Source organism: Ceratotherium simum, chromosome 36, assembly GCF_057802395.1.
Source record: "Ceratotherium simum simum isolate JZ-2026a chromosome 36, ASM5780239v1, whole genome shotgun sequence".
Taxonomy (NCBI): domain Eukaryota; kingdom Metazoa; phylum Chordata; class Mammalia; order Perissodactyla; family Rhinocerotidae; genus Ceratotherium; species Ceratotherium simum.
The window spans coordinates 28544218-28553668 of record NC_141935.1 but is presented as its reverse complement, the minus strand read 5'-3'; the positions used below and the strand labels follow the sequence as shown (position 1 = coordinate 28553668).

Below are 9451 nucleotides of genomic sequence, written 5' to 3'. Positions count from 1 at the left end.
CGCTCCACTCATTTCTCAACGTTTCAGCCACACCGAAATGATTTTAGTTCTTCAAATAATCCATCCTTCTTTCTGTGGCTACAGTATTTTTCCTTCTCTTCTTGGTCTGGCTAATTCTTTCTCACCATACATTTGCTGTGCCATCACTTCCTCCAGAAATTTTTCCCACACTCCAAATTTAAGCTAGACGCCTTCGGTGACTATCTAGAACACTGTATGTCTTTTTCACACTGCTCCATAATGTGCTGACCCATTGTGAGCACACAGCAGAAATCTATTGAATGAATGAAATAAAGTTTGATACATGTAGTTACTGTGAGCCTATGGCATGACACTTTCTAAATAACATTGACATGACAGCATCAAGACTTTTTACAAGGCTAATATATTACATGTATATATATGTGTATATACATATATGTAATACATCAGCTTGGTTAAGCACTATATAGGACAGACGCTTACTCTAAAGCAGAGGCCTTCTGAGTTACGGTATTTGAGGATGCTGGGGTGGATCACAAGCAAGCAAGGACCAAATGTCTGTGAACCTCATAAGGAAGAACACAATTATGTCTGCCCAAATGCCTATACTGATTAAGTGACCACAGGAAGGGTGGAGAGTCACAGGGCCATTCTCCCTGGAATCCAGCAGAGTGAGGCTGGGAGGCTGGAGGCAGAGATGGGGAAAGGCAGGGAAGAAAGGATGAACAGTGAGGAAATATGGATTTATGAGTAGAAATAAATCACAGAAAGAATAGGATGTGGCTGGTGGAGGAATAGGCTGGGTATGTTTATTAGAAGTAGGTGGTAGATGATATATGGCCACAAATTCTTTGAAGCTTCTTCCACCAAGAGGTGCTGTGGGGGGCTGGCCCCGTGGCTTAGTGGTTAAGTGCTCGCGATCCGCTACTGGCAGCCCGAGTTCGGATCCCGGGCGCGCACCGACGTACCACTTCTCCCGCCATGCTGAGGCAGCGTCCCACATACAGCAACTAGAAGGATGTGTAACTATGACATACAACTATCTGCTGGGGCTTTGGGGAGAAAAAGGAGGAGGATTGGCAATAGATGTTAGCTCAGGGCCGGTCTTCCTTAGCAAAAAGAGGAGGATTAGCATGGATGTTAGCTCAGGGCTGATCTTCCTCACAAAAAAAAAAAAAAAAAAGAGGCGTTGTGTATGTCCCCACCCCTGAATCTGAGCTTGACTAAAGAATGTGGGAGATATGACCCTGGGCAAGTTCCAGAGCCAAGGCCACAAGAGGACTTGCATCTTCCACTTTTGCCCTCTGGGAATGCAGCCCTGAAATCACCATCCAAAGAGCTAGCCTAGAGAAGCCGGCCCGGTGGTGTGGTGGTTAAGTTCGTGCACTCTCCTTCGGCGGCCCAGGGTTCGCAGGTTCTAATCCCTGGTGCTGACCCACACACTGCTCATCAAGCCATGCTGCAGCGGCGGCCCACATACAAAAAAAACAGAGGAAGATGGGCACAGATGCTAGCTCTCGGCCAATCTTCCTCACCAAAAAATAAAATAGAGAACTGGCCTAGCTTCCTGGAGGACGAAAGGCAATGTGGGTGGTCAAACCATCCAGCCAATAGCCAGAACCCACTGCCAGCTGTGGAGAGTGGCTCTCTCAGTCCAGCTGCCCAAGTGAGCCCAGGTGAAACCAGCACAGGAACATCCAGCCATCTCACAGCATCACGAGAATGTCCATGATTTCTCCATAGGAAATAACAAAACCTTGGTTTATGTCACTAAATTTTAAGGTGGTTTGTTATGCAGCAAAAGTTAACAAAAACAGGCTTTTGCTTTGCTTTGTTTTGTTTTTTTCCTATTTTCTTCCTGGTGGTATAGGTCTAAGTGAAAAGAAAAAGGCAGAACCGAACAAGAACATCAAAGCAGGCTGAGTACAGGAGAGGAAATAGTTCCCGGGGTATCTCTTCTGGAATCGTCCCACTTCTGTGTCCGTGTTCTCACTCCTCTCTTCTAGTCATTCCTACCTCCACTCCGGCGGCCGATGAATACTTTTCACTGCTATTATTTTTATTTTAAATTGAAGTATAGTTGACATATAACATTATATTAGTTTCAGGTGTACGATGTAATGATTCAATATTTGTATATATTGCAAAATGATCACCAAAATAAGTCTAGTTAACATCTATCACCATAGTTACAGAATAATTTTTTTTTCCTGTGATGAGAATTTTTAAGATCAACTCTCTTAGCAACTTTCAAATTACACTACAGTATTATTAACTATGGTCACCATGCTGTACATTACATCCCCATGTATTTTTTATTTTATAACTGGAAGTTGGTACCTTTTGACGACCTTCACCCATTTTGTCCACCCCCTGATTCTGGCAACCATCAATCTGTTCTCTGTACCTATGAGCTTGGGTTTTGGTGGGGGGATTTTTTTAGATTCCACCTATAAGGGAGATTATGTGGTATTTTTCTCTTTCTCTGTCTGACTCATTTCACTTAGCATAATGCACTCAAGGTCCATCCATGTTGTTGCAAATGGCAAGATTTGTTTCTTTCTTATGACTGAGTAGTATCCTATTGTGTATACACACCACATCTTCTTTAACCATTCATCCTTCAACGGACCCTTAGGTTATTTCCATATCTTGGCTATTGTAAATTATGCTGCAATGATCATGGGAGTGCATATATTTTTTCAAGTTAGTGTTTTCATGTTTTATGGACCAATACTCAGAAGTGGAATTGCTGGATCATATGGTAGTTCTGTTTTTAATTTTTTGAGGAGCCTCCATACTGTTTTCCGTAGTGGCTGCACCAATTTTCATTCCCGTCAACAGTGCACAAGGGTACTCTTTTCCTCACATCCTGGCCAACCTTGTTATCTCTTGTCTTTTTGATGATAGCCATTCTGACAGGTGTGAGATGATATCTCATTGTGGTTTTGGTTTGCCTTTCCCTGATGATTAGCGTTGTTGAGCACCTTTCCATGTACCTTTGGCCATCTGTGTGTCTTCTTTGCAGAAACGTCTATTCAGATCCTCTGCTCATTTTTTAATTCGATTGTTTGTTTTTTTGCTACTCAGTTATATGAGTTCTTTACATATTTTGGATATTAACCCCTTGTCGGATATATGATTTGCAAATACTTTTTCCTATTCAGTAGGTTGTTTTTCCATTTTGTTGATGGTTTTCTTTGCTGTGCATTGTTGATGTTTTTAATGTGTAATAATTTAATTGAATGTAATGCAATCATTTAAAACAATAGTTTAATTTAATTTGGTTTAATGTAGTAGTGTTTATTGTTAAACAGAAATTGGCCCAGATTATTTTTTGGGGGAGTGGCAAGGAAATGGCCAAATAAAATCAAATGAAGAGTGGGTATAAATGGGGGAGGACTCATTAGAGACCCAGGGTCTGGAGAAAAGACTCAATGAGGGAAGACACCAATAAATATCTGCTGAGCTTTTGTCATGTGCCCATTGTAAATAGAGCACTGAAAACACCCCGCTCCAACCGGAAAAGCCAAAACATGTAGGAAAGCAGCATTGATCAAAATACCAGAAACCAAAACATCGCAGCTCACCCTCCTGCAAAATGTACGGGCTCTCCCCCAAACCCACGCAAGCCTGGATCCTTTTCCTGTGGACTCAGTGCAAATGTCACCTCCTCGGAAAGGCCTTCCCTGACCACCAAGGGAAAGTGTCCCCCATTGTCTCTCTCCCGGACCCTCTTCCATTGTCTTCAAACCACTTCTAACGCTTCTCTGTATTTTCTTTCTTCCCTCACTAGGCAGCTGCATGAGGCCGGGCCCTTATCTGTCTTGGTGGCTGCCTGGCACACAGAGATGCTTAATCAATGTTTACACACCGTAAGTGAATAAAAAACAAAATGAGAAATCCTTCCCATGAAAATGCTTCTTCCTTCTCTGAATCCAGCTCCAGCTGCACTCCCCTGCGAAGCCGTCCAGACCAGACCCTCACAGGTGAGCCCCCCTCGCTACGGGCTCTCCCAGCCTCGCCTCTAACTAGTCTTCCATGACCAAGCTCCTCTGCAATTACGTGTCTACATCCCTGGCTCCCACTCAGGCTGGCGAGTGAGTGTAACTCAGCTTCAATTCCAGCACCAGTAGGTTCTCACCAAGTGAAGATACTTCTGTCTTAGATGAGATGACTGGCAGAGGGGTGAGGAGCCTGGGTTCCACAAGGGATTGCCTGATTTCAAAACCTGGTTTTGCTGTTTGCTAGTTGTGGGAATTTAGGTGAGCTTCTGGAACATTCTCTGACTCAATTTCCTTGTCTTTAAAACAGGAATAATAATACTTAACACACGATGATTATGAGGAATTAATAGATGTAGAGTGCTTTGAATAAAGCTTGGTCTGTAATAAGGACTTAAATACAAGCTATTATTTTTAAAATTCTATTCTAAGGAAGACTAACCATTTAAATTACTTGAAACTGAGTAGTTATAACTTGAGCATAAATCTGTGCGGCAGAGACAGACAAAGGAATATAAGAGGAAAGAAGTGGGTGGAGTGACGCTGTGGAAATGCACCAGTAATCTCTCCAAGGACACAGGGGAGCTCTCACGGGCCCCACTCAGTTCCGCAGAGACCGTCCACTGGCTGAGGTTCTCCGTGACCAGTGCACACGGACTCCTGCCCACACGGCATAAAATCAGACTCCCCAGGGGCTGGCCGCCTCCTCCAGGAAGACACTTAAACACGTCTCCAGCCCACCAGACAAAACCATGGCACAACTTCACTGTTTCTTGTTCAGAAAAGACGGACTATTTACAAAATCCCTGAGAGCCACCATATTTTCTCAGTGAGAGGGAGAGAGCGCAAGAGTCTTCCCATGGTGGCTGGTGCCCATCACCGCGGGCGGCCCTGTCCTGACAGTCCACACACCCAGGAGGAGGCCGCCAGCATCAGTGCAGCCATTAGAGGACAAGGTGCTGACATGCACTAGAGAGGACGGCAGAGCCCCAGGATGGGGCTGCGGACCCCAAGCCCCCAAACACCTCCTGGGAGGCATAGGTCACATACAGGAAGCCGTCTTCTTCCCTGTAGTCCCTGTAGATCTTGGCCATGGTCACGCTCATGCTGACCATGTTCCTGTTGTTCACCAGCAGGTAAACGGCTGCAGTGGCCCCGAGGACCATGCGGCTCCTGGGATGGGGAGGAGGGGGTGGGCAGGAAGGGAAAGTTAACCTGGCAGGGAATGGGCTCCTGACCCAAAGCCTGACCTTACCAAAGTTTGGCCAATGTAAACATGGCTACTTAACATACCGCACCTCCCCGCTCTAGTGTGTCCTCCTCAAACTTGAGAATTGCCCAGGAGAGGCCTGTTGAAAATGCAGATTCCCGGGCTCCACCCCACAGATTTTGGTATAGATCTATATTTTGATATAGATCAGGAATCTGCAGGGTTATGAAGCACACCGACTTCACTTTGAGAAACACTCAAAGAAAGCACAAGAGGTCCACCTGCCACCCCTACCGCTGCCCGGGGTCTTTCAAAGCGTCATTTCTATCTATTTGCCTGCATACACCAGTCACTGCTGAAACAGTAATTTATATCTGGTCATTACTTAACTTTTTATACAAAACCTCCGCACCTGTCCCATTGGGTTCCCTAATAACAGATGAAGAAACCAAGGCACCGAAGTTAAAAGATCTGGCGGAAGCAACCCAAGTGCCCATCCACAGATGAATGGATAAACAAAATGTGGCAGATACATACAATGGAGTATATTGCAGCCTTAGAAAAGGAAAGAAATTCTGTCAATGAAATACCACAGCATGGATGAACTTGAAGGACATTATGCTAAGTGAAATAAGCTAGTCACAAAAAGACACTGTATGATCCCACTTTCATGAGGTCCCTAGAGGAGTCAAATCCACAGAGACAGAAGGTAGAACGGTGGCTGCCAGGGGATGGGGAGAGAGGGGAATGGGGAATTAGTGGTTAGTGGGTAGAGAGTTTCAGTTTGGGAAGCTGCAAAAGTCCTGGAGATGGATGGTGGTGAAGGCTGCACAACAATGTGAATGTGCTTAATGCCACTGAACTGAACACTTACAAATGGTTAAGATGGTATTTTACCACAATTAAAAATGAAATAATAAAAGAAATTAAAGGACCTGCCTAGAGCGGCTCTCTCTCTCTCTGCAGCGTCCCCGAGGCAATGAGAGAGCTATTGGGAACTGGCTGGAAGACGGTTCACTTTCCTGGAGATGTAAAATGCCCCAGGCCTCTCGGATGGGCTCGGACTGCAAGGCCATTCTATCTCTAACTAGAAAACATATTCACAGCTCAAAAACGTTCAGCAAATATGCCCCGGTTTGCTATGAACGTAAAGTTAGGAATTTCCTGTGTGGTGCAGAGAATGTGTTGCGCTGTGTGTGCTGACATGTTAATTAAGGAGCTTTGGAGCGACATCTGGAAAGGAGTTACTGTGCGAAAGGCTGAAATTCCTCGTCTCGGGTTAAAGATACAGAGCAGCAGCCGCGTGTGGCTGGACTTCCGGGAGATCTAAACCGTTTTTTGACAGCAAGCTGTCTGCGGGTCATGGCTAACCCCGTCTAACCGCCCCACCCAACATTAGGGGCGCAGCCAGTGCACTCCCAGCCCCATCCAGGAGGGTCTCCCACGTGGTGCGTGGGAGGGGAAGCAGTTTCAGAATCTGGCTAACTCTGGATAATCCAGAGCTAATTAACAAACGCCGACCATTGCACTGCTCTCCTGCAGTGAGCAAATGCCTGTTCTGCACGGGAAAGGCGGAGCCTAAGACGCGGCTGTTGCAGTCGGCTCCTGTGTCCAGACATTGCACCTCCATCCTTTCTTCTGCTACCAGGTTCTCATTTTATTGAGGTGGAGGAGTCTCCAAGAGTGAGAACTCTGTGGTCTGGAAGATGTTTAGGGCAGATATTTCTGTCTGTCTCACGCATTGTTCTATAAGCAGAGCCCAGCACAGTGCCTGACACATGATGAGCGCTTAATATCAATATGTTTAAATGCATTAATGTAGAGATTCAACTACTGCAATGGAGAATGGGGAGCATATGAAAATGAGAGCCACTCTATATGGGAAAAAGGAAGAAATGGTGTCAAAACTCACTTTTTGGTGAAGCCACTGATGCCCCACAACAGCCTGACAGGAATTGGGATCAAAGCCTGACTTGGGTTTTTCTTGAGTTGCCTCCAGTTTCCACTGGATTACCCGGCCCGGAGCAGGTCTGAGGAGAATGCAGAGTGTTCTAACAGAGCTCAAAAACATCATAAAGGTTCTGAAGAAACTGTCTACGTTGCCCAAACCTGGGAGAGGGTGTTTCCAGCACAGGGAGACCCACACACGAGCCATGTTTACGGAGCCCCCGCTCAGCTATTTTCAGTTTCACATCGTTTTTTATTGAGTCCAGCTGGCAAGTGACAACTCCAGTCCCCTAAGCTTCATGGTGAGGAAGATTGGCCCTGAGCTAACATCCATGCCAATGCTCCTCTTTTTTGCTGAGGAAGACTGGCCCTGGGCTAACATCCGTGCCCATCTTCCTCTACTTTATATGGGACACCACCACAGCATGGCTTGACAAGCGGTGCATCGGTGGACACTCGGATCCGAACCTGCGAACCCCAGGCCGCCGCAGTGGAGCGCATGCTCTTAACCGCTGCGCCACCAGGCCGGCCCCAAGCTTCATTTTTAATGTCAGCAATATTTGCTCAATTTCGCTTTCCTTGTTCTGAGCAGGAGAAGGCTGGACGCCGGGAAGGCCTGGTTGCTCTGCTCAGCGATCCCAGCAGGTGGACAGAGCATTTCCGTCCCTGCCACGAGGGGGAAAGATACTCAGAGGCAAAATGCTTTCATCCGGCTTTTGAAATACCTGAAACCATAGGATTCTCTGGACTAGTTTCTAAAGTTTTCTTTGGAAAATTCTTAGAGAAATGTGAAGTCAGACATTAAAACACAGTACCAGTAAAATGTTGAAATAAGAGAAAACAGCTGTGACGTCAATGTTGGGAGCTCTCACTGTCTTTCGAGTTGCTGGCAAAGTACTTACCACCTTTTTAAAATCGGTTATTCATGAGATCATCCTTTTAAAGGCATAATTGAAGGGAAAAGGGGAAGCACAAATTCTTCCCCTTCTCACTCTGCCAGATCCCATCATTCCAAAAATCCCGGGGCACACAGCGCACGCCCCCACGGCACTCTGTCACCTACTGGACGACACCAAGGAACTGGGTCATGGTCAGCTCCTGGGGGACCAGGAACTTGGTCTTGTCCAGCGAGGGTAAGACCTGCTCCCTGGGGTAGCGCTCCACGACCACCTGTCAAGGGAGTCAGTGTGAATCGCTTCTGAAACAGCTGCTCAGAGCGTGCCCCAGGTCTCTGTGTCTTAGGCTCTTGGGACAAAGAGAAGGAGGTCATTGGCCGGGTTTTGTTTTTTCAAAGAACAGGACATTGCAGGCCCCCCTAAGGAAGCACAGTGGAGTCTTACTGGGATCTTGCCGGGGAACTTCACTCGGATTCCAGCAACATCCTCTCTTTGGTTGCTGTGAACAGTTAAGATCAAATGAACACATGAGCATGTGATAGACGTCTGAGTCTTCTTTTCTCCCTGTCTCAAGGGCCGGAACCCAGACAACTGTGCGGAGAACCTTACCTAAGCTCTTGCTCTGCTTGAAGGGGCTGAGGCTTGCGCTTTTCTGCGGAGTCTGCATTTTCTTCAACAGCTGTGTCTGTGTCGGACTTAAAAAAAGAAAAATCCCACAACCAGGATCTAGCTCATTCCTCCAGCTGCTTCCACACCGCCTGCAGGAGCCTAAAGGAGGCTCTCATGTGGGCTGTGTGATATCAGGCCTCTCCCTCCCCATCCCTCCCCAGGCAGGAGGAGGTCGGGTCTGAGAATGGAAATGGGACAGCCACCTGTTTGCTGGTCAGAGAAAGTCACTTTGCTCACTACCAGTTAAATATGTGTGTTTGCTCAAGAAATTAAGATTCACCGTGTGGTGCATTGGTCCTCAGTATAGCATGGTCCTACACCCTACGCTGAGGAGCTCTGGATAGAAACAGCCTCCAGGGAGGACACTTTAATACTGCAGGAATCAAGCAAATTGAAGATTGATTCACCTTACCTGAAATACACTGCTGTTTTTCACAGTGACAAATAGATAATCCAGAAAGGTTGAGTAATTTGCCCACATAAGAAGATGTATAATTGGGGCCGGCCCGGTGGCACAAGTGGTTAAGTGCGTGCGCTCCACTGTGGCGGCCCAGGGTTCACTGGCTCGGATCCCGGGCACGCACCCATGCACCGCTTGTCGAGCTATGCTGTGGTGGCGTCCCATAAAAAGTGGAGGAAGATGGGCACGGATGTTAGCCCAGGGCCAGTCTTCCTCAGCAAAAAGAGGAGGATTGGCATCAGATGTTAGCTCAGGGCTGATCTTCCTCAGAAAAAAAAAAAAA

At 46.6% G+C, this 9451-nt stretch overlaps 1 protein-coding gene across 1 annotated transcript; it reads right to left on the bottom strand.

Annotated features, from left to right (window-relative positions):
* Positions 1-4930: 4930 nt before the first annotated feature.
* On the bottom strand, positions 4931-8706 carry LOC101401441 (microtubule-associated protein 1 light chain 3 gamma-like). The gene is made up of 4 exons (XM_004439606.1): positions 8650-8706; positions 8484-8540; positions 8207-8313; positions 4931-5159 (listed from the first exon to the last, which is right to left on the bottom strand). The coding sequence occupies exons 1-4, from the start codon at positions 8704-8706 to the stop codon at positions 4931-4933; spliced, it is 450 nt and encodes a 149-aa protein (XP_004439663.1).
* Between the last annotated feature and the right edge of the window lie 745 nt (positions 8707-9451).